Source organism: Larimichthys crocea, chromosome VI (assembly GCF_000972845.2).
Source record: "Larimichthys crocea isolate SSNF chromosome VI, L_crocea_2.0, whole genome shotgun sequence".
Taxonomy (NCBI): domain Eukaryota; kingdom Metazoa; phylum Chordata; class Actinopteri; family Sciaenidae; genus Larimichthys; species Larimichthys crocea.
This window is the reverse complement of record NC_040016.1, coordinates 15660427-15686584: the sequence shown is the minus strand read 5'-3', so window position 1 is coordinate 15686584 and position 26158 is coordinate 15660427. Positions and strand designations below refer to the sequence as shown.

Sequence of the window (26158 nt, the reverse complement as noted above, 5' to 3'; positions counted from 1 at the left end):
TTGTGCATTTACACTCTGCCGTTGGGACACATACATTCATTCAGAGTTGTATTTACATATATATAGGGTTGCATCTCCAGTAGCATTCAGAATTCTCACAGATTATTTGAAATTTGCATTTGTCAGCCTGTAGAATTCAGCAGAATTTTAGTTCCAGTATTTTTCTTGCATACTTAAAAGGCTCAGAAAACTTCAGCACCAATCTGAGTCACACTACTCATAAACTCATGACCTGTCTCTCACTTAGGTGGACTACTACAGCTTCAACAGCTGCTGCCCATCTCCATGGTGGGTCTACTCATTATTGAAAAAGTTATTCTGATACAACTGCACCCACTGTACTGACTCAAAGAATGGATGACTAACATTGAGGAAAAAGAAGTAAAATTATTTCAACTGAGAACAAATATTTATTTGTAAAACCCACACGTTGTCACCACGTGACCTTCATCAGGGTTTGTGTGCTGGCACCTGGAACTCTCTGTGAATGATTTAGCCCATGATGGTCCTTTGAATTGAATCCTGAGTTAGAATTCAATCCCCATTTTTTTTTCGGCTCCAAGCCTTTTAAGTCAATTTCATTAAAACCAAGAGACTGATTGAAAACACTTTAGAGTGACAGAAAGTGTCATTACTTGGAAGAGAGACCGAAATAGAGAAAACTCAAGAATAAGAAATTGATTTTGTTGTATTTGATTCTAATGAATGCAGCAACTAACAAAAACAAATAAATGTCCCATGGGAATGAAGAAAAGGTTTGTCTCACAAACATAATAGAGTGATAGGACTTGGACGGAACATTATATTGGATTTGAAATATGGACATTACAAACAAGTACAAAGCATTCTGGATTCTGCAGATACATAAATTAGTAAAAGAAAAAATACTTAAGTGTGACGTGTGTCAGACACACTGGAGCTCACGGTGCCTAAATAAGTTTAAATTAAATAAATTACTTTGTCCTCATGCTAATTTTATTTTGAGTTAGTATTTAAATTAACTAGCAACTCACTTAAAAGCTAAAAAGCTAACTAAGCTAAGTAGCATTATCCAACTTAACTATTCAAATTAAGATATATTTCCATTAGACCTATATCTAAAGCATACATGTACACGAACAGCTATTGGCACCAAGGCCACATAGTAGTCGTGTATATACTACTTATTGGAGTCCACTTGGAAGACTTGTTTACTTATGCACAGTTCTTGGAGCCATATTGATTTTTTAAGATTAGGGAAATATGCTAAATCTGTTTTGAGTTACTACTGGTATTTTCATTTATGAAAGAAATTATTATGGAAGGAAACATGTTACTGAATTAGTTAAAAGGCTAGTTAGTGTAAAAGGTATTTCATTGTGTGGTGGCGAATATGACTTGCCTGGATGGATGTTTTGTGGAATGGTTAGATAGTCAATAAATAGTCAATATCATAACTATTTGGATAAGCCGGTCTTTCCGCATGCTCAGCCACTGCCTAACCTCAGCTAAAAAGGTGAATAAAGGACTGGCCACTTCAACAGTACATCAGTGTCTACAGGAATATGCGCACTTATAGTGGTCTTGTAGCGTAGTAGCCACAACAAACAAATTGGAGGTATGAAGATGCCGGCACAGAGTCTGCATGTGGACCCTCGCTTCCTTATACAGAAAGTAAAATTCCAGCTTAAAACAAAACTATGCTGGATGGTCCCTTTGTTTCTTTGTTGTACAGACATTTCTACTATAGTGCAGAAGACTACTGTTAGAGATACTGAGAGCATGAACACAACCCTCATGTCCTCCTTTACACTTGGCAAAATGGTGTTTTATGGTTTGCATGTCTGAAGCATGTTCCTTTTCTTTGTATGAAGAATGTGTTTCTTTAAATGTGTGGCACATTGCATGGGAGAAATATTTTCTCTGCACAAAGTAGATCTCCCTAAAAAAAAAAAAAAAGCCTGACATGATAAAGTGCCCTCTACGGTAGCCCTGTGTGCAAGAAAATGTGATAAAGTGCCCTCAAGGATGTCCTGCCAGTAAGGGAAATGTGATGCAGTGCCATACAAGCTGCCCTACATGCTAGAAAATTAGTTGGCCTCTATGTACCTCTGAATGGTTAAATAGTAAATAGTTCTCTGTGTGTTTTTAGTACAGAGGAGTAGTACATTGAGTCACATAATAAAACTCTTTTAATCTTATTTAGGAACTGTTTCACCATGAATGCATAACAACTTCCTGCGTACTGGTGCTCCGCCTCATGCAGCTGGTGGCCTTTTTAAGTTTCTTTGCCCCTGCCCTCAGACAACCTGAGTACACCACTGGCTGTACGTATTTATTTCTTCACCAGAAATCATTGTAATTGTGGTTTGTTGCTTTCAGTTAATTAAGAAAGAGGAACATTCCACAATCAAATCATTGGATACATTCAAACAAGAGTTATTTTCCTCATAAATGTGTCCTAAATGTTTTGTGTTTGATGAATATAGATACGAATTGATTGATAAGGTACAAATTAAGTATCACTGGTTCAAAGGGTATCATAGCAATGACAGGCTAAGGAATAAGTTAGTAAAAATGTATTGTGAAGTTAAATTTACTGTATATTGGCAAAACATATTCCACAGCTTGGTTGCTATGGTGCTGATTTTAAGAACATGAATGTTTTTCACCACCAAATGCTCGGACTGTCTATTATACAACATGCCAACATGTTGCACTATATTCAATTGAATCCTTTCCCAATCTCATCTTCAAGCCTTTTTAAATAGTGCTACATGCCATGTGCATGACAGAGCTGAATACCTTAGTTCCTGAGTAACTATATTGTATTTTCATAACAAGCCTTTAATCCCAAACATCTGGACCAGAACCTTATTACACTAACACAACCATTTCTCTCTAACACTCTCTCCAACATGCAATTATCGGAGGATAAGGTGCAGCATGTGTGGGCGATATTGCACAAATAGAGCAGCTGCAGTGTTTAACAAACATCTGAAATGACTGCATGTGGCTGGTCCCATTTTTTGTGGCTCCAGTGTGAGGTGATACAGGACATAAAGAGAGCTGACTTTCACAGACGACTGCAGGGTTGATGAGAAAATGGTTATGTGTGTGGTTCTCAGTCTGACTCATCTCCACTTCAAGTTAAGACATAGGAACTGCTGAGATAGAGAAATGTGTGGCACTACTATTTTACCTCTTAGTCAGTGAGCACAGTGGTTTCTCTTCAGGGATGTGGGCTCCTGCCCTGTACTGCCCACAGCCAAATGTGAGAAAAAGAGAGAGAGAGAGGGAGACTACCCTTTAAAGTCCCTCTTTTAGCCACCTTATGCACCATGTGCTCTCTCAACCATGATTTCCACGTGCCCATAAAGATCAAAAGTGCAATATCAGCCTGTTCACGTCCTTTCTGTCGTCCTAATAAGACTAAGAATACTTAATACTAAGAATAATCTGCTGACACAATCACACACCTAAAAAACAAAACATGTAAACGCATGCATTATGATTATTAGCGTTATTGATTCCAGTTATCAAATGCTGTAAATGAGAGCTCAAAAATAAAATAAAATATGTAATTAGCATTTTGTGTCTTTTTTGTTTTGTGGTGGTTTATTCAAATCTTTCTTCCAGTAACCTGACATGGGGGTGGCACTAAAATTGGTAAAGCATCATGTTTATATGTGATTAGTAGTTAGAGTATGACTCATAATCTGAAAGTTTTTACAAGCTATGTACTACGTTATATAATATTTTATGTCTAGTTTGGACTTTCACATAATCCTGTCTGCACTATGTTTTATGTTTTATCCATGTAGCACCATGGGCCTTGGTGAAACACTGTCTCGTTTCACTGTGTACTGTCTGTATATGGTTAAAATAACAATAAAACACACCTGAGTTGAGTTTAAATCTGTTCTTATGTTGTGAAACACTTTACTTGTGATTACATATGACGTGCACTATAAATTGTTTATTATTTGCATCATTATTAGATAATATCAACCTTTTTTTTGCCCACTTACGCAGTCAACTCAACGCTGACAAATGTTAGCAGGTGTTATGCCAACCTCGGTACCAAACAACATTTACACATCCAGCAGATACTGAGCCAAGCTTAAATAGCATAATGTATTGCAATTTTTTTCATCGACCAACCATTAACAGCAGCAACATTTGAAAATTTGAAACAGGATATTGGATATGTTGGCTTTGTGCAGTCAGAGTATAAACGAGAAGGACAATCCAGTGGGAAGAGCAAAAAAGGTGATTAAAAATAGAAAATGTAATTTCTGTGAGATTCTCTTGAACCACAAGGCCCCGCCACCAAAACTACAGCAAGAGATGACCTGCCTGCCCCACCATTTGCACCACTTGCCAGCTAGTTTAGTTGGATTTTTTATTTTTTTTTAACAATTATTTTTGTTACTTTGAACATACAATGTCACGGATAACGCCACGATCCTGCAGTGTGCGAAGCAAATTGATATTGAGACATTCAAATTGTGCTGAATCCAGTCATAGAGAGAAATTCTTCATCACCTGATGTTTCATAATGAATCTCAGGGGGAATTTTATGTGTAGATAAAATTGCACTGCTTAATCTTTAAAAGGCTGCGAAACCATTTTAAGCATTTAATTATTTGTAATATTAAAAAAAAGAAAAACAGGAAATTGACTAAATTTGGCAACTGCTTGCAGCGATGGTTGCAAAGGCTGACATTGCATCTACCCTGGATTACGTAATCGTCTATAGGTGTGAAACCACACGTGTGCCTTGTACCTCACGTGTTATATTTTGTCACCTTTTGTTTGCTTCAGCGTTCTTGTGCCTTGTTGGATATCTTCTACACAAAGTGATTGTGATGACATGAATAATAACTTTTTTAACCTTTGTATAAGTTGCTATAATGCTGAATTAAATATATTGGACAATCAATTCTGCACAAATAAAATACACAGTTGTTAATTAATTGTTTAAAACATTTTAGGGAAATATTATGTGTTAAGGTACAAATTCATTTTGTGCAGTACAGTCAGCATAAAAAAGAAACCTTAACTGATTCTGAACACAAAGCGACACCCATTTCTTGTTAAAACCACCCACATTTCCTGCTGTTTGTTGCTCCACCGCAGCACCAAAGTTGCAACTGACACGTTTTGTCTGTATGCTACAGTAGCTGATCTGTAAGAAGCTTCACGCGTTTGGTGCTCTCTGTATTCACTAGCCTTTAGTTCACTGAAAGCGCTGACCTTTTCGCCTGCCTCAGTTTAAACTCAAAGGACAGCGAAGCACCAGCTAGTTCGATGTATCATGTGGTCAGATTAACCATATTTATGTTTGCTTTCACATGAAAAGCTGGTGATGGTACATCGCTCCACCACAACAACAAGCAACAAAAGTACACAAGAAAATAAATGATTTTTTTTTTTTTTTGCAGGGTGGCTCTCACAAGTCTGACAGTAATGGAAATTTTCCACCGTTGAACAGTGGGACTCCACAAATGAATACTCACACACACTGAGGTTGACCTCATCATCTGCAAACCTGCTCAGGCTGTCGTACATGCATAGTTGTAGTTTTAATAATAGGTAGCATACATAAATGAATAAATAATTGATAGTCATGCACACAGTTTCCTACAGTCGAAAAACATTTAGCGGAACTCGTTTTGTTTTACTAAGTTGCTGAGTTGTCGTACATTGTCCTAAAATGTTTCATTTTTAGGACCCTGGACACTTGTTTCTTCATAAATTAAACCTCAATAAAATGATTTGGTTAGAACCCCAAAGCCTGAAAGATACTATTTGTAGCTTGAACACCAAACACATGGGTCCAAAAGGAAACACAAAGGTTAATTATTGTTTAAATTCCATTTTGATTTAATAAGGGCGAGTTTTAATGACCTATACTGCTGACCTATATTAACCTGGTTTCATGTCAAAAACATGACGTATATCAGAATCACGTTCAAAAATGATTGCAATCACATTTGATTCAGTGTTTAATAGTGACTTTATAGCAATTTTGCATCACTTTTATTCAGCTTCTAGATGGATACCACACTGACCTCATCTTTGTCAGCCAGCCTGCTATTACTGATGTCATCCATTTTGTTGCTGCAGTGGTCTTTTCAAATCTATGGGAACTAACAAGGCAGCTGCATTCACCTCTTTTCAATGGCACCCTCCACCATAAATCGTAGCTTTTCAATCTCTGTTGGCCTCATGACTTTGACTCTGAGACGAGGGATGGGATTAAGGGTTCTGACAGAAGTGTCAAATTGATACTGTCTTCTTGCAGTATTTACTACAGTATTACAAAAGACATTGACTGCCAGCACGTCTGCGGACGTGCAGAGAGAATGTGCAGTAAAGGAAAATGTCTGAAATAAGAAATGGAATATTGTTACCATGTATGCACAAATGTATCTACAGCGAGAGAGGAGAGGCAACACCCAAACACAGAAAAGAAGAGAGAGAGAAAAAACACATAAGCAGATATTCATACAAACATGACAGTATGTACACAAAAGGCACAGAGACAGGGCTGTGTGGCTGCACCCAAAACCTCTTTTATCTGGCATTGCATTAAGAATGTATGACTGTGATTTTCAAATAATGTGTGTCATATCACAAAGTGGCAGGTTTTCCAATTGTCCAATAATGATCTATTTGGCAATTCAATAGTATTGAGGAAGAGACGGCAGGCAGACGTAAAATGAATTAAACATTGAATGGAAGGATCGTGACAGTTCCATTTCAATCTCTCCTCCTCTCTCTCAGAAAGTCTCTAAGACGTGTGCAATTGGGGTAAAATCAGTACTTGGACGGTTGCCTGAGTTTGTGTGCACATTGCATTTCTCTGTTCTCTTTATCTCACACTAGACGCCTACGATGCACCACTTTCACAAGCAAAGCAAACGTCTTCTCGCATCTGCTCTCTTGTTTGTTAAGATAGTTTACTGGCAATATCACCACGCTGGCTGGTGTACACTGCATCCATAGCTAATTAGCTAATGCCATTGGAGCCCTGAGCTAAATATAAATATAGGATACAAATGCGACCTTCTTAAGCGCAAATACACTGTAAGGTACAGTAAGATGTGGGTGTTGGTGGATCTTTAAAACAACGATTATCATGTCTTTAAAAAAAAAAAGGAAAAAAGGTGTGATCATCTCATTAGAGAACAGGATGAAAAGAGACCAAAAGTAAAATTAACAGGCATCAGACATGATCACTTTTAAACTTTTTTTTTTATTATGCAGGTTTGAAATAAAAGAAGCATTGTGACACAAACAGATGCTGCTGGCAAGGGGGAAAGAAAGGAGCAGCACCTAAAATGTAAAAAATAAAGAAACAAAATCAATGTTGTCATCATCAGTTTTATCAAACCAGAGAGGGAGGAAAAAAACAAACAATAAAATAGGAATAAAAATACACCTCCATTGAAAGAAGCAAAAAGTGATCTAATTTCTCTCATAAATAAGAAAACCTGTCAAATGGCTGATGGGCAACTAGCGAAAAACAATATATTGATAACCATTTAAAATATTTATCATTACTGGCTTTACAAATAAAATAACTACAATTGGCAGGGTTTTTTTTTTTACACAACTTAAAATGTTATAGTTCTGTAACAACTAAAACTGAAATTATGCTACAGTAAAGAGATAAATACAGATGTCTTTGTCAGCAAAATGCATTTCTGTTAATCACACAAAAAGTTAAAAAGATGAGATCAACACAACCAAACACCAACTAGAAACTTATAAAAATCACTGTAATGTGGATGTGATGGCTCCATTCACATATTTCATTACTGCACTTCTGCATGTCGAGGAGACAAAAATTGACTTTATGGTCAGACAAAATAAGAAAAGGGAGGGATGGGGGGAACGGGGTGGGGACGGGGCATTTTGAGGCAATATCTTTTTTCTTTTTTTTCATCTTTTTTTCCACCTGCAACATTATATCTCATTTTATCTCACAGCGTTTCTTTCTCTCTTTCTATCGCTTTGCTCTTCTCTATCTCTCACCTGGCTCTTTCCATTTAATGATCTGCAGGACACATATTGTGTATTCAGTTTTAGATTGAACTTTATTGGAAAAAAACACACCAGTGAGCACAGATTTAATGCAAGAACGAGAGTGTGAAATACTCCTCTGAAATCCAGCTGCACAAGGCTGTTAAAATTCACGAGAAAGACTCGACACTTGAACACTGAAACACTCTCGCACGAAAGTGTGTGTGTCCGTGCGCATACACACATACACACTCAACTGCACACGTCATGAATGGGGTACATTCTAACGTCCAGACACACACACACACACACACACACACACACACACACACACACACACACACACACACACACAAAATGACTTACATGTAATATTAAAGAAGAAACAAATCTATCTGGACTTCCAATTCCCAATTTGATCCCATAAAAGTGATATTTACAATCACACTGTGACAGCTCAGTAGACCTCGACAGGTCTTTAATATTAAAAAAAGATTCTTTTTTTTGTTTTGTTTCTCTTCCTGACCCAAGCTTTTTGTATTAATTTGCAGGCCCTTAAGCAAAGCTACCATAACATCTAAGCCTGCGCTGAACCTACTAGAAGTTAATATTTTTCTACAGTACAGGGCCCAACGCTTATTGGCAAAAAAAAAGGAACAAATTTGCAAGCCAGAAATAAATAAAACAGCAACAACAACAACAACAACAACAGAAAGAAAGAAAAGAAAAAAAAGAACACAAAAGGAAATTAAAAATGATTAAAGAAGAGGAAGAGTATTTTTTTCTTCTCATTCTAATTAAAGCTGGATGGGGTCCCTGAGGGGACTTCGATGGGGACACAGAAGATGAGTGCTCCACAGCCCAGCCTGTATTGGAGAGGGCATAGAAAACACAACTCAGAGAGGAGGGAGGGAGGGAGCGAGGGGAGAGGGGGGCTTCATAAGTGCTTGGCAAATTTTTTAAACAGCGAGAGGACTGCTAATACATTAAGTGGTACAGACAGCAGTCATCTATTCAAAAAGCTCTGGTCACAAGTTCTTCTAGAAACTTAGAGAAATAATTATTACATTGACAAAAAAGGTGGTGGTGGTGGTGGTGGTGGTATCTGGGAGGTGAAATGTGTTTGTGTGTGTGTGTGTGTGTTTGCGTCAGTATGTATGTAATTGTACTGTATGTTAAGTGTGAACTGTGTGTAGGTGTGTGCATCAGAAGAAGGTTCAGGGGATGGGGGTGGGGGGGGGGTCAGGGGATGGGGGTGGGGTCGGTGGGGGGGAGTAGACTCCTCGGTGTCGTATTTGTTGACAGAGCATGATCTTCAGTTTCAGGTGAGGTAGAGTGGCTTGTCCCTGCCAATCATGCTGCCACTGGAGAGAAAAAACAAAACAAAAAAAAACAGAGGCACAGGTTATGAACAAAGATACGGCAGTAAAGAAAAACAGAGGCACAGGTTATGAACAAAGATACGGCAGTAAAGAAAAAGATGGATTCAAATACAAAAGAACAGGAAGAAAAAGGTGTATTTTGCTATGATTGCAAATGCTTTTTTATTCCCAGATGGCTACGGTTTAATCCAAAACACTCCATTCTCTTAGCTTCTACCGTGCTCTAACCAAACCTTATAAATAAACGAAACGTTTCAAAGTACTTTAGCACGACGAGTGCTGTAGACTTAGAATATCTTCCAGTGCTGCAGGACTGCACAGTCTGCCAAACAATAACAGTGAAAACTTGTGTTAGGAACATCTGTTTTTTACTGCTGTCTGACAAACACATGACAAGCTCTATTATCTCACCATTACCTCTCCAGCTGTCTCCTCTGTCTCACTGGAATGGAGCTGACAATTTTTAACGCTTATATTGTGAAAGCAGTAGGAGAGACAGCCGACATGACTATATATGCTTATTTCTGAGAGAGTTCTGGTCTGGAGACTTGGATTGGGCCGTATCTATTTGATAAATTCAACCAAAAAACCTTAAATCAAAAAGGCAACAGTGGAGTCACATTATCTTGACATTTTGTACTTTTTCATAATAAGCTGTTTCTTTTCGCTTTGAGTACAATATACATCAAACTGGCCGGCTGAACTCAATTCATTTTTCTTCATTCCAAATGTCATTCAAGACTATATGATTTGACAAGTTGTGGTAACAAAGGTTATTGTGGAAAACAGACTATGCGGAGCAAATAAAACAGCCTCCTCTGTCTTTACAGACCTGCAGTGGTTGCCACACTCCCGATTGCAGTATTCACTGTCCCAGTCATGGCTCTGAGCCACTCCAGGGCCTGGACCAGGGCCAGGAGCTCCTGGAGACTGGGAACCCCCAATGCTCTTCTGATACTCTGACTGGAGGTGGGAAAAACCCTGGAGTAAGAAAAGAAGAACAAAAATGAAGCCACCACCTTAAAGTATAAAGTATTATAGACTATAAAGTATATATTCCACTTTGCTGTACCTGCTGACCAGGAGGTGGGGAGTGAAGAGAGGCCTGCAGCCCCATCTGGTGAGAGATGATTGGCTGGGACTGGACCTGCTGCATGCGGATAGGCTGGTTGAGGAGCGAGCTCTGGTGCAGGGAGAGCTGCTGGTGGGGGTGAAGGGGTGGGCTGATCTGGAAGGAGGAAGGGGGAGAGGCACTAATGCTGGGCAGCATCTGTGATTGGCTGAGCGTCTGCGACAGTGTGTGGCGAGGGGCGTGTCCTGCGTAGCTCTGCAGGTCGGTGAGAGGGAAGGCCCCGGGCCCCAGGTAGGGTGACGACGGCTGTGGGGGTGGTGGCACACTGTATAGGGGCGGGTTGGCTGGCATCATATGTGGTGAAGCCTGGCTTGTTTGGGCACTTTTTGTCTCCACCGGATCATTATATGTCTAAAAGGGAAGGAGGAAAAGGACATTTGAGTTTCCTGTTTATTACAACATGGATCTTATTCTTGTGGTTTTGTGCAAATATAATTTTCACTGTGCAAAGAGGGATATTTGTGTGCTCGCTTTAGGTTTTAAGTCCAAATAAAGTGGTTTCAATCTGGCAAACCCGTTGGCTTGTTGTCTGATTGTTTTCCCCTTTCTGACTTTATTGATGTTGCCATGTTCCCAAATCATCAATTTGTTATCATGACGACCAGAGATGATTGCCAAACCTCCAAACATAGGGCACAAAAGAATTATCCTTTAGGGATTAATCAAGAATTTATTTAAATATAGTGTACCCCTCGCTGGAGGGTTTATGTAATAGTTTTGGAGTTCTTCTAATAGTATGTGCAATATAGTTTGAGACAGATATGAGCATGCAAACAACAGCTGATGGAGCTAAGTGGTAAAACTGCCCCATAATTCCTTGCAACTCATCATTTCCACAGAGACAACCCTCTCAGGGGGATTTTTCAAAACAATATGTCAATGATTTAAAAGAAAAGCAGCTGGCATGGAAAGCCAATTATTTATATAATTGGTAACATCCTAGAAACTTTTAGTTGATGTGAAAATGTTAGATAGTACCAGTGCGGTACTATTTATTACCTAAAGTAAAAGCAGCATGTTTAGCCATACTACTATTTGTTGCTAATAATACCGATGGTCATCGGTCTGTTCCTCTTCTCATCATTTATGTATTCCACACAAACCACTGTGGATGCTGTGGGATCCGACACACACATTTATTCTGCTGGTCATTCTATCTCCCCTTCTTTCAAGAGGTGGTGTATGTATGAAATACATCCAGTGTTTCTCATTAACTGTCAGACTGGCTTGAGTGATGTTTGCTGGTCTGCTATTTAGTAATAGCTCACATCCATCCCTCTGAACCTCTGAAATAATCAATGGAAGGGAATGGCGGGACGGATAAAAGAGAGGGACAGATACATTTGCAGGGTCAAGTGGAAAATGAAATACTGAAGAAATGGTGAGAGAGGAGGGAAAGAGCGAGAGGATGGGTGTGATCTGTTGAACCGTATTTTATTTTATGGGGAAATTTTTTACAATCTATTGCAGTAAAATGATTACATATTCATTAGAGGTAATATGTGAACGGTATATGAGTTTTGAGGGTGGAAACATCCATGAAATCTGTAAAAACATAGTGCAACTTTTATTTTTTAATTTTGACTTTTAAAATCTGTACTTGTTTTTTTTTTCTCTTTCTCTCTTTTGGATTTGAAATAAACACAAGAAAAGTGCTGTGACATACAGTGGGAAGCAATCAAACTTTTGTTTTTTCATCTTCTCCCAAACAAACCGACATGCGTCACAAAACAAAAAGGCAACAGGTGCACGCTGGAGATGTGAATCCTTCAAATGATACTCCAATTACCTCCAATTCCACCCACCCCAATTCACTTTGAAAAGACTCCTTCATTGGTAATTAAAAAAAAAAAAAAGAGAGTCGCGTTGAATGATGAGATTCATCCCTGCATTCAGATTGGCTGGTCCTGAATGCATGGGATGGGGAGGGGGTTATTTTTGTCAGTCAGTTTTTTTGACTGGCAATCTACCAACATATAGTATCAATCAAGCCTCTGTATAGGGGCTCTGACATGAATGTCTAATTGCACCAAAGACAAGAGATGAGAATAGTCTTTTTAGTTGAAAGTATGCCACAGTGAAGAGGCTGATGAATTAACTATTCATGCCTTAATCAAGGTGCTTGTTTTCGGCCCATGAGCATGAGAGGAAGTGTGGCGCTGTGCGGAGGGGAGGAAGGAAAAAACGGGGAGAGGGAGGGGGAAGAGGAGGAGCTTGATATATGCTAATGCAATTTAGAGCAGTGTTTTTAAAAAAACAAAAAAAAAACAATGCGGAAACACTGAAATGAGATGCAGTGCACCAACAGATTAAAACACCCTTGTACTGTGATAACTATTGTATAAGCCTTGCAGATGTGCTGTGGTGTCACAGCAGCTCAGAAAATGTAACTTTTACACTGTGGGCCTGTTTTTTATACATAGATCTCTCTATATACACATAGTAAGATAGGTATTAATGTTCTGGGCTAACCTGCAGCAAAGAGAGAGCAGTAGGTGTGAGCAAACCTCAGCCAACACATTAGTCGCCCATCAGGGGAGGACAGAAACACCAGGAGGACAGCAAATGATAGGTAATGTCCACTTCTACCCTTACATGTGCACACTGATGAGCACACACACAGACCGCGTACTGTTACTTTTCATTTCTCCCCAGGTTGCAAATCGGGTGTGTTTGAGGCCTAATTTTCACTGTTCTCCTCTGAGCACACACACACACACACACACACACACACACACACACACACACACACACACATGCACAGATATACTAAGCCCTCTGTGCCGCAAGAAGACCCTTTCCTTGGAATAAGAGTAAAAGGAATTCTGTCTAATTTATCATCCCTTATATCGCCGCTGACCCATGTATATCAAAGACGTGACCCCCCATGGTTACCTTGGAAACCAGGCTAGCTCTGTAGGCGGCCAGGGCTTTCAGGTACTCCTTCTTAGCAGCCTCTGTTTTCCTCTTGTAGCTCTGCAGGAGCAAACACAACAACAACGATTGATTACAAGGTGATGTCAAAGGCTAAAATGACCCTGTGGTCCACATTGACTGATGTGGATGAGATGTTGGTAGTCATGGTGTGATTGTGTGACCCGGCTGTGTGATCTGTGATGAAAAACATATCAAGTACATTCATTGTTATCAAGTTATCAAGATTTGGCAATCTGCATGATGTTGCTGCATTCGAAGCATTTCTTCAAACCATCCAAAATAAGATGCCAGAAAAGCTTGTGCGCAATAACGTGAAAATGGAGTTTGAAATATTATGGAGCCAAATGAGGAGTGAGGAGCTGTTTGTCATTTTGTGCTCTGCTTTTCAACCGCTTGCTCTATTAAGACTGTTGCTCATCTCTTAATCAGAGCTGATGTCCCAGCAAATCATTCAGACGTGGAAGGAAAAAAAATAAAAGAATTCAAAAGAGCATTAGTAAAGAGGCAATCTCAAGCCTCCTGAATGAACCTCAAATGATGCGTTAAGACAGGGAACTCGAGTTAATGTCATCACATGTCACTCACAGGCTCTTTATAGCTGCCATTGCCTTTTTGATGCGGGGAAAACAAGTCACAAAAAGTCCAGCCTTAAATCGATGAGGAATACTCAGATCTCCGCTCCTCTCTGAGGCATTTTAATACGAAGGAGAATGTGTGCTTGTGTGTGTGAATGCCGTGGGTAATTACTGATCCTCAGTGAGAGACTGACTGTGGCTCCATGGACGGGGTCATTTCTTTCAAAGAGGTGGGGTAGAATAACCATTAAGCATTCATGTGTTGCCAAATGAACATAGGCTGGCAGCTGCTAACACAGTCAATAAACAAACAGACATACACACAGAACAGCAAACAAACTGGGATGAAGACGGATACAATCTCTTGCTCAAACAGCTGATATTTATCCTTTCATTCATCGCTATTTGCAGTATTATTATTATTTCCCTTCCATTATATACGTTCAGGTATTTTATCGAGACTTAATTGATTCAGGAACTCCAAAGTAGAGGAACAAAGCACAGATTTTCATAAAGAAAACAGATAATCTTCATTAAGAATTATAGCTCTGGTGAACAAAAAAAAAAAAAAAACTAAACAAAAAAAGTGACAACCTTACCCCTCACCCCTTAAATATTGATAGTCTCTTTAATGAACCCCAAACTACTCCCAGCAGCTTTAATTTCAAATTAATTTAACAGAGCTAATGATTCGCGCAACGACTGATACTTTTAAATAAATTACCATGCCTAAGGATGTCTAATTATTCCAAAGTGAGTGGATTCATTAGCAATTGAAGCCGTCAGAGGCTGCGGGTCAGTATGAATTAAAAATAACAAAGCTGCAAGGGGAGAGCATATGCCTCCATCGTAATCCTGACACAGAGGTGTCCCGCCTGAATTAGCCTCTAATTGTACCTTAATGAAATGTTCTTGTTTGATAACCAGTTAATTACAGGAGACAATAACTCCGCAGCCTGCTGACACTGAAGGGAGTGATTACCCCAACGACTGAAAGACCGAGCGACCGGTGAGAGGCAGAGGAGGAGGAACGAAAAAGTAGAGAGGGTGGAGATGAGAGGTGTGAAGGAAAGTAGTGCAGGAGACGAGAGGAGTTAACAGACAAAAGAAAGTATGAGAGGGAGACAAAGAGGCAGAAAACAAAACTCAAAAAATGATGGGTGTCTTTGTACAGATGCTAAAACTAATAAGAAGTTTAATATCAAAACATGCAGCTTAGGCAAAGTGACAGTGTCCTTTTCCTTCTGTTACCGACCTTTCACCGATACATAACTCCAACACAGCAGACTCAATTAAATAAAGCTAACTCCTACTAAACTCCATTATCACTGTTCCTGCCCACTGCTGTAAAAAAACGGAAAATTGATCTTAATCTTAAACAAAAACATGAAAAATGTTCTTTTGTGTTTCTGGGGCAGCTTTAACATGTAGTCACCTTGAGGAATAACGCAGCCCAAAAAACGCATTGATCTTACACTATAAAACAAAGACCTTCGGGAATTAACCCCCCCCCCACACAAAAAAAAAAAAAAAAAAAAAACCCTTGGGAAATTACCCCCCCCCCCCAAAAAAAAAAAAAAAAAAAACGCTGTATAGCGTGCAGACATTCGGAAAACATCTTAATAAAAAAGAAAATATGAACATAAACATGAATTAAAAAAAAAACGCTTTGTTCCACCGAACTCAAGGGCGGCACTGGAGAATACAAAACAAAACGAGTAAAGTGGGGAAAATGCTAAGGAAGAAAAAAAAAAAGAATCACAAGAAGAACACAAATCACAACAATGAAACTTCTGATCGTTTCCTCAATAAAACACAGCAATAAAACATGCTGCCTTCAATGCATTTATGTGAATTCTGCTGCATGGTATGTTTGAGAAGGACTATGGGTAATTGGAAACAGGGGCCACGTTCTAGTTAAAACAAAGCTGTGTGTAGGGGAAGGGTTGTGTTTACATTCTGGTGCTCCTGCATGGCTCCAGAGGGTCTGACTGTGACATTATAGAACACACCTCATCGGTCCTATAGAGATGACGTGACAGTGTTGGAAAAAATGAAAAGAAAATGCATAACAGCTTATACTGATGAAGAGCAGGGAGAGATAGAAATTGAAAGCTGTATATTGAAAATGTTTAAGGTATAAGTCCGAGCTATGGGAACCTTTCATTTTAAAAGCTTTTCACTTGAACATTAGGTCAGCGGTTGTGGAAACAGTACACCATAATGTGGTGTTACATTAAACCAAAGACAGGGGCTTTAATATCTTTGGAGTATTAACATGCAGTAGCTGAATTGGTTACACGATGAATACACGGTTAACAAGTTTATCCATTTGTTGTGCTGGAAAAAGTGACATTGTCACAGAGAATAATTAGAGCAATCACAGTGTTATTGCCCAGACAGGGTACTACATTTCATTCCATAATGACATCATTACCTCAAGTTAATTATGTGTCTTGCGAGGTGACACGTTTGATTAAACACATGAATGCACAAACAAATCAAAAAATTAGCTGTGGAACGGCACAATAAATGGGTGGATTTTTAATGGTGGAATTGCCCTTTTGCTAGTTTCGTGTCTGTTTCCAGGTAATACTGTGAAGGACAAATGCATTTAGGAGAGGAGAGAGACAGGGAGAGAGAGAGAGAGAGAGAGACAGAGAGAGAGAGAGAGAGAGAGAGAGAAAGAGAAAGAGTGCATTGCATCTACAGTGCAAAATCTAAGGTGAAAAAGAAGCCAGGACACAAAGGGTTAAGAAGCACAAACAATAACATTTCAGGAGCAGATGTCCTTGAGGCAAAACCAAGGACAAGGCAATTGCTAATCTTGTATTCCCAGCATGATCAAATCACCAGGCAACAGATATAAATAAAAGGACAGGAAATGAGGAATTCACATTCAAGGGTGTCAGCGGCGAAATGAAGATTCATGGTGAAGAGCCCTGGTGAAGGCGGCAAAAATTAACTGCAAATAAAAGGGACAGACGGCCTCCAAAGTCCAGAGTATAAAGTAGGTTTGGTGGGAGAAAAACACACACATGCTAGATAGGGTCTAGTCGACGGTGGCTGGGGCTGAGGAGAATGGGCTGCACTTTGTCATGGAGACAGGTGCTTTTATTTGACACCCAATAGGCTGCGCCCTGACTGGATATTCTAAAAATATGAGTCTGCGCATGATCATCAGACTGTCTCATTTTCCATTCATTTCACACCATCATTTGTTACCACAAACACATAGAAACCCCTTTGACTTTGTCCGATGGTCTGGAATGCCAGAATGAAATAGAAAATGTGCTGGATGGAAATGTTCTAAATTGCGGTAAATGTTAATGCAGTTCCATATGTACAGGTCAGGTTGTAACAAAATTAAATTGACTCCTGAAAATATTCAGGGAAATATATTTACACTGCTCACTCCTTTCAATATATGAATTTTACTGCATTAAAACAGGATAATCCTAGTTTTTAGTACTGTCGGTGCATGTTAAATTCACAAATGTGTAAAAATTACATTTGATACATGACTCTCACTTTAAAAAGGAAGTATTTTATATGTTTTATTTTCACATGTTCTGCTTGATTTTTATGTTTTCAGTCATTATGGAGACAATGACAATAATATCATTTTAGAATAAAAACCTTCAGTTTTATGGTGTCGCACCTCTTTACTATGCATTCTTATGAAGTTTTAGCTTAGAACAAACAAATTATCTTGGCAGTTCACTTCATGACTTCATCATACCCAGGGTTCCTGAGTAAACCTCTGTGATATATGCAGTGTGTTCCGTACATCATGTACAACCAATACACTATATGCAGGATATATATTTAGAAAAAAACTTAACTTGGCTGCTTTTTCAGTTAACACTTTATAATAAGCCCCTTTCAGGTAGCTATATTAAGTCGACTAGTGGACTGGCTGCCCAAAGTGCCTGCCAGATTATTTTAGCAAAAACCAAATAACTCAAAATAAATACACTTTTTGTGAGGTAAAAATGCTTTCTAAATATTTAGAACCCCTAGTTAATAATACATTTTAATGATCTGAGCACAGTGGGCAGAGTGACCCTTGCAGGAAGTCAATCAGGGAACTTGGGATCTTAGTACAATTTGGCATCTTATCAATACAATGCAATAGATGTTTGCTTTTGGCCCATGGCCCGCCATTAAGATTCAATTTGGCCCTCCAAGGGACAACATTTAGACACTCCTGAACTAGACAGGAGGACACAATAATGTGACAAGCAATATGAGAGCTGCAAGCTTTCTTGTTAGATCTTTGCAGCTGCGTGACACAGATACATACAGTAGATTTCATGCAATCAGTGACTCAGTTTACCCACAGTGTGTTGTTACAACAGTGAGAATCATCAAGCTGTGAATGCTCTGCAGAACTTACAGTATGTGTGGTGAACCTGACCTGTGAATTTGCATGACCACGACCTAAAAACTGGGTTGCTAAAGTGGTTTTACACTGATTCCAGGCTAGTTACTAACATTTGAACATGAACTACACCATTTAACTGGTGGTTAGTCTACTTAATTGAAAGGTAGGAGCATACTGTAATCAACACCTGAAAGCAGCTGAATGGTTTACACACACACAACCACGCAAGGTGATAGCCTTGGGGATTGAATCTTTGTAAGAGGAAGAGTATTTCTTCTTTGAAGCAGTAAATTCTCCATACTCTAAGTGTACATTTACATGGTATGTATCTACCTGTTTCTGCTCCTCTCCCAGTCCATCCCACATGGAGGCTACTATCTTGGATACGTCTCCAAAGGTGGCGTTGGGATTCTGTCCTTTAATGGCTGCCTGGGTGTCTCTGAAGAACAAGGCATAGGCTGACACAGGCTTTGTAGGCTCGTTGGGATCCTTCTTTTTCTTCTTTTTTTGGGGTTTGGGTTTGGGCTTCATCATCTCTGAAGACGGCCGCTTCTCGCCCGTGATCTGGAAGACCATCAAAAAGACACAAAAAACAAAACAACTTATTGACACTGTAGACACAAGGTTTACTAGTTTAACCGGAGAGAATGATTGCACCCCTGATGAATGTTTGGAACCCTGGGTCCAGGTGAAGCATGCAAACTTCATTAAATCCATAATTCAAGCTATCAGTCCAATCTCTGCGTAGTCAGTGTTTAAATACTGCAGCAATGTTTCACTGACAGTAACACTTTGACACAGGCACTGGTTGACAGTCTTTTTTTTTTCCTTCTGCCTTACGTTGTCAAAAAATAACATCTGTTAGTTGAATTTATCAAACCTTTTCAAATCTTTATTTTTCAGTTGTTCAGCAAGTCATAAATTCTGACTTTTCATGCTGTGGGTGAAAGGAATTTTAAATCGCCTGCTGTATCTGCTCTGGCTTTGATGTGGTCTCAGAATGAATTGGAGAGAGCAAATGGAATTACTTACTGATAGGAGAGGTGGTAATCATTTTTATTCACACACACACAGTGAGAAGCAGAGCAGAGATGTATAGGCAGGGAAATATATTTTCTTTAACTAAAGAATCCCCTTCTTGTTATACAGTATCACTGCAAGCTAGCATTTAAATACACGATGAATCTGAAACACTGTGGAGGTGGCAGATTCAATTATACACTCATTCACATTCCCCTGACAGAAATGAAGCAAATCCACAGAGACACTGGATGGTGGGCAATTTATGAAAGCAGTTTTGCAGATTTACATAAACCAAATGAATGTAAACAAGTGTCCTGCTCTTCTCATTTAAATGAATGAGTGATTTAAATGAAGTGTTAGGTTTCAAACCAGACTGTATATCTATAACACCAGTGACCAAATTAGATACCCAACAACTTCTGTATCTGTGCCGTGCTGATGATTAACCCATTAAAACATCCTTCACATCTAAATAAAGGAGGTTTCTACACTTTTGAAAACATGAAAACATGTACAGGATTTCTAAAATTACTGCATGGAAAGAGATTGTCCACAAACTTCCAAATGTGCCATGGTGGTAATGGATTGTCAGGTATTCACAACTGTGTAATTGAAAGGGTGAAATAATCTTTCACAAAAGGACCAACAGATAATGTCTTTTAAATATGGGCCAGATTTTGGATGTGCTGCTCAGATTTTTTTTTTTTTTAAACAAATTAAAACAGAATCAAAATGGTTTCTAAATATTTCAAACCAATTTTCTTTTCAAATGTGACACCACACATGCACAAAAACCAAAAACAGCAACAAAAAACATGGTTTCAGTTCCCCTCAAGAGCAAAAGCAAGACTACCATTCAATTCCTGTTTAAACCCAACACTACAGTTAGCATGCGAACCAACTCTGATAAGCACTGCCAAGCCCTCGCCTCCTACTCCACTACTGCAAGCCAGAGAAGCGCTGCCACATCAGTACCTTCAAATGAGGATCAGTCTCCTCTTCCTGATTGGAGCTTGAGGGAGAGGGTGTGGCTGATTTACTTCCGGGAGGTGAGGGGGAACCATGAGGCAGTGCACTCCGGCTGACCTGAGGGTTTAGCTGGGTCAGTGCACTCATGGGGTTGGGAAGTATCGGAGGTGAGTTGTTTATCAGGGGGTGGTTACGGGCGGGGTCATAATGAGTGCCGTCTGGGTGCTGGTGATGGTGTTGCTGTTGGTGGTGATGCAAAGCCATCTCCTGCATCTGGGGTGAGAGAAGAACACCAGCTTTACTATCGTCTCCTCTACTCAAAGTAATGAAAGTTTGCCAATTAGCCAAATATGCAAAGACTTAGAAGTGGAGATGACAGTTTCAATTTTGAGAAAAATATGCGTGTGTTAGAGAAAATCTAAAAAAGACAAATAACTTGTAATGAGGGAAATGTGTCTGTTGGAAGAAAGTAGACAGACAAAACCCTCTTACAGCTTTTAGTCTAAACCGAAGCTGCTGGTTATGAAGCTTCTCTTTTCTCTCTCAACCATCTTTTCTTAGAACAGTAGCAGGCACTATTTTCAGACTTGTAGTTTTGTGGTCAAGTTTGTCTGTATTACTTGTTTGGTTAACTGACATTCATATGAGGGGAAATTTTGAATACTGGGAGCAAATATCTCACAAAAAAAACAAAAAACAAACAAACACACAATCTCTCTCAATCTAAACCAACGAAGACAGCTCACCCAGACATTAAAGAAGACATTTACTTTGCTAAAGGCCAATACCATTTACTCTTAACTAACCAGACTAGAAAAACATGACTATAGCACTTGTGACATTTACCATAGTTTTCTGAAGGCTCATTTTGAAGCTTGGTAGCCTTTGGGTTTATTGGTTTATCTCTGTCAGTTACTGGAGCCAGAAAATCTAGTTTTTGAAGGGAGCCTGATGAGAGCAGCAGTGAACATGGCTCCATGTGGCAGAATTAGACAGCTGTCAATCAAGCAAATGTGACTTAAACTTACCCTTTACGTTCAAATTAAAATATTAAAACCACTGTCGAAATACATCCTAGAAGGAGTGAGAACAACTACTCAGAGCTTAAAGCAGCTATATTCAACATTTCTATATATGTTAGCAGTATATCGCATGACAAGTTGAATATAGGGGTTGTTTGTCATGACTCTCAGCTCTAGGGAGCTGAGAATTATTTTCGTTTTCCAGCCCATATCCTGCTTTGTTTCACTCTCACCGCTTTGCAATTCAATTTTCAGACATTAGAGGAACTTTACCCCAAGCCAGATTTTGCAATGCTTATCCTTTCAGCCCTGTAGTACACAGACTTATTATCAATGAACTCAAAATTATATGATTTTTCAAGGGTGCTCTCTATTACAGTTAAAGGTACAATCCATAATTTCTATTGACTTCTATTTCAAGCAAGTGCAACAACAAATGCAGGCCCTCCAGGGTCCTTGAGACACCAGGGCCTGGTTAGTGGATGGTGGAAGATTTCCTGCTTTTGAAAATTCAGTTTTAAGAAGCCAGAAATCTGAGTACCTTGCAAAGCAATTCAAGCATCAGTGGTATTGCTCAACAACCCTATCAACCCCCTGCAGATATATTATGCTCACTGTATGCTATGAAAGGGAAAAATGTTACTTACCGCCACGTAAAATAAGACCTTTTTTCAAACAGAAATAGAAACAAAAACTGTGCTCTCAGCTGGAGAATGACCCCCACATGTAGAACACTCTTGAGAGTGATTACAGAATCAGACTCACACAAAGTTCTGCTCTCTGCAGCCTTAAAAGATCTTCAATAATAACTACATCAAAAGCTTTTCTTCAAGATTCATCAGGACAGAACACGAGCACAGACCAAAGGATGCTTTTAATGCAGGCATAAATGGGAATGTTTGGCAATTTACAGATCAGAAAGTGATGAACTAGCATTTGTTAGCTCTTTTAAACATTTATGAGTTAAATAATACATTACACATTAGTGATGTGCTAAAAAGATCAAATTGAAAAGACCCGAGCATATGAAGTCTTGATAAACACGAGTGGAGGTTCAGAGATGAAGGCATGGCTCTCTAATCATAATTGGTCCCAGTAGATTGCTGGAATAAAAATGCACAACAAAGTAATGTTGTACGAGGCTCTGGCCTGCTTTGAAAACTCATAATATTCACACGACATTAGATTCTGTGTTTGCCTCAGCAGCTGCTCACAAAAGGCAGCCATGAACAAAGACATTCCTTTTGCATTTCAAATAACCAAGCTCTAACCTCCCCCCATCCACGGCAATCTCCAACTTCCAATCATAATTCAAAACACCATCACTACACTTCTTAAAACATGAGGAAATAGCTTCAGCAAAATAAGTAGTAAGACAGAAAAAAAAGAGGAAGAAAGAGGGAAAGAGAAGGAAATAGAAATCCATTAATTTCCCATTTTCCATGGACTTGCTCTTTAAGGGTCCTCACAAACCAAGAAGCATTGAAAAACCAATTAATCAAACATGAATGGGCTATCATAGCTACAGCAGACGCGTTTCCATAGCAACAGCCTCCAGGCAAAATTGTCACCCTTTAATCTGAGCCACACCATGTTTAATATAAACAAGAAGGAGACATGCAGAGCAAAAGAGTTCACCGGGGGAAGGCACCATGGCACCGTGGGTACTGGGTGTCGGCCTTGTAAGAGTAAAAACAGGACAAACCTTGGGTCACTCACGCTTCACAGACATACATATAAGTAAATGTGTCATAATACGCTGCATAGAAATTCATCTTTTTCTTGTGGAGAAAAATCATAGAGACAGTGGTGACTGTAGTTGGAACCAGAGTTTGAATACAGATATAAGTCATATTACATTACATATTCCTTTTTTTAAAATCAAGCACACATTTCATCTGCTATTATTCATATCCAGCCTATTTTTCATTTTCATTAGAGCTGAGTGTTTGGTCCAAACAAATGCATCTGTTTGTCACCAGTAAAATGCAGAAACAAATTAACTATTGCATTCATCAAAGTTGTGGTATTCAGACACATCAATATATGCACAAAGAAACTGACTCCTGAATATGAAAGTGTGCATTACCTTATTACGGTTACTAAAAGCAACTATATAAAGTATAACACCTGAAGGACTAGTGCTCATTACTGAAAACACTCCTACTGTGATAATTTACTTCTAATAATCATTCCTGTGTCATTCTTTAAAATGCCTTTGAGTGCTTTTAGTTGGTGCTTTCACCTGTATGACACAGAAAAAGCAAGAAGTTATCACATAACGGCATCAAGCCTGAGCTATATAAAGCGGGCGGCAGACGGCTGTACAAATATTATGAAAGAATCTGACAAAGGTTGACGGTTGCCATAGGTACTGTATGCTAATTCTTAATGGTATCATCTAAATAGCTGGCCAAAAGAGGGTAGGGAAGTGCACAGTGAGTAACAGGATTTGGTTGGTCACTGCTCTCTGCCTTTAGCATGTAACACATACTGACTTTTCATGGACTCTTGACCTAGATGACATGCCTATAATGCTGGTTTTATTCATGGACATATGACTTGGTCTGTGATGCAACATGAAAAATATGTTCTGATAGATGGCTGTAGGTTAAGGGGAAGCAAACTATCTAAACACTTTGTGCATCATCGTTCGGATTTTTCTCGTGTATTTTGTGGCACAACCATAAACCAATAACTACTTGAGCGATGCAGTGGCCTAAATTTATATATTTAGATTATTTATGAAGTTGGATTCTGAGTTCTCTTGGGTATTTTCATAGCTGTGCTTAACCTCCAGCAATTTAGTTGTTTGTTGTAAAGCCCCAGGAGATCAGAGTTTTTCATAAACAGGGGAGGCAAAGTAAAAGGGAAGGAAAGAGGACACTGGAATAGAGCGAGAGACAGTGGAAAAAAGTCGGGAGAAAAAAAATACATACAAAAGAAAAAGAAAAAAAACAAAACATGACCTAAGTACTAAAACCCATCTCCAAAGTTAGCAAGAGGACAGTTAGATATTGCTTTTTGGTGATGAGCAGCCGGCAGACCTAAACTGTGATGTAAAGCCAGGAAACTCGGTGTGAACGTGCTCCTCTGCCATCGTTACGCCTGTCGTGTTTGTATTCACATCTTGTACATCATAGTCAAATAGGAGTCAAATAACAAAGGCTTTCCAATTATGTGTAGCACATTGTGTGCGAGATGGAATATCACAAAGCCATTGTTCCCCTGCTCCTGCTGACCTTACCTTTGAAATGGTTTCACGGCCGCTCCAATTGCCTGCACCATTTGATTTAGCTAAGGGGATTTGACCACCAGCACAGAGATGAGAGAAGGGGAGAAGAGAGCCCTATACAGCTACAAGGAGAAAGAGGAGAGATTCACACCAGCTGAGAGTACTACAGCTAACCTTGCTCCGTCCTTATGATGATTATACCAGAGTGGCATCTGTTTCATCATTTAAATAAGCGAGTTGATTGCTATGCAAGCTTTTATTGCCTTGGCATCATAATAAACCAGTCTCTGTGAAAGAATCAATAAATGTTACGGTCATGTTTCAACTTATTATCATCATCTAAAAAATAACCATCAAAATAAATCCTCAGGGTGTGTCACTTTTTAATTAAGTGCCTTCTGTAGAGCCGAGTCAATGCACTTTTAGTTCACTTACTTCAAAATGTAAATGAAAAATGAATTGTTTCCCCGCACAGTGTTAACTTTTTAGTAAGAAACATCACCTGCCGAACTGCTTTTATCGGCACTATCAGACTTTCACACCCTCTCTCTATCCCGTCCCACCCTGCTCTGCATGAATATACAGTGATCAATGCCTCTGTGAGTCCCGAGACTTTCCTCTCCTCACCTCCTGCTTGACTGGAGCCATCTTGTTCAGAGTGATGGCTCACTCACACAGGTTCACGGCTGCTATTGTAAAATCACCCAGCGTTTAATTGAAACAAATGACTATAATAATAGAACATTATCCCTGCAGGCACCCAGCCATGACAGCTTTAATTAGAGGCGCGTTCAAGACTGATCCTTCAAAAGCACAGCCGCCGCGCAACACTGTGGTAAACACGCCTTTAGGTGGGGGAGCCAACCCTGGGCCTCACAGCCCTCAAAGCTACTTCTCATTCACCCTGAGGGCAAAGCACTAACAACTCTGTTCCTCAAAGAGCCTTGGAGCCTCCCTTCCTCCTTACCGCTCCTCACTTTCTCCCTCTCTTCTCTCTCCCTTCATCCATGTCTTCGGTTTATCAAGCTTATATACACCCAGGAGGGTCATTTACACAAGCTGAGGAGATTTATTAAGAGAGTGGATTTATGAATCATACGCTACTTAAGTAGGAAAGCAAAGGCAAAACGCTCCTTCTGCCTTCTTGTGACATCAGACAGATGCAGAGTAAGGAGATGTGATGGGCAGCAGATGCTGGGATGTTTGAGAAAAAGAAACACAAGTGGTTTAAGAATTTGCTGAGGCTTAATTGGATGTGTTTCAAAAGTAGTCAAGATTACTTGTAAAATATTATTTACAAGGAGACCTTGATACAAATGTAATATGATGCTACGATCCAGGTGTATAACAGCCGACTGTATTTAGCAAAACACTATGAAAACCTCATTTTATTTATGAGCTTGGCAGTCGCTCCATGTTGTCAAAACAAGACACTATAAGGTCACTTTCAATCGTTCCAATTACATGCTAGTCAAAAGTATAA

At 39.3% G+C, this 26158-nt stretch overlaps 1 protein-coding gene across 6 annotated transcripts in view; it reads right to left on the bottom strand.

The window, feature by feature from the left end:
- Positions 1–7623: 7623 nt before the first annotated feature.
- tox2 (TOX high mobility group box family member 2) overlaps positions 7624–26158 on the bottom strand; it is a 108202-nt gene continuing 89667 nt past the window's right edge. For 3 of the 6 annotated variants that reach the window (XM_027279404.1, XM_027279402.1, XM_019272272.2), the window contains 6 exons: positions 20425–20691; positions 18760–19002; positions 13423–13503; positions 10468–10878; positions 10228–10376; positions 7624–9377 (listed from right to left, as the gene is read on the bottom strand). In XM_027279404.1, coding sequence (XP_027135205.1) covers positions 9335–9377; positions 10228–10376; positions 10468–10878; positions 13423–13503; positions 18760–19002; positions 20425–20691 — 1194 coding nt within the window. In that variant the 3' untranslated portion in view covers positions 7624–9334. The remainder of the gene's footprint in view (positions 9378–10227; positions 10377–10467; positions 10879–13422; positions 13504–18759; positions 19003–20424; positions 20692–26158) is intronic. The other 3 variants (XM_027279403.1, XM_027279405.1, XM_019272273.2) reach the window with 3 other exon arrangements.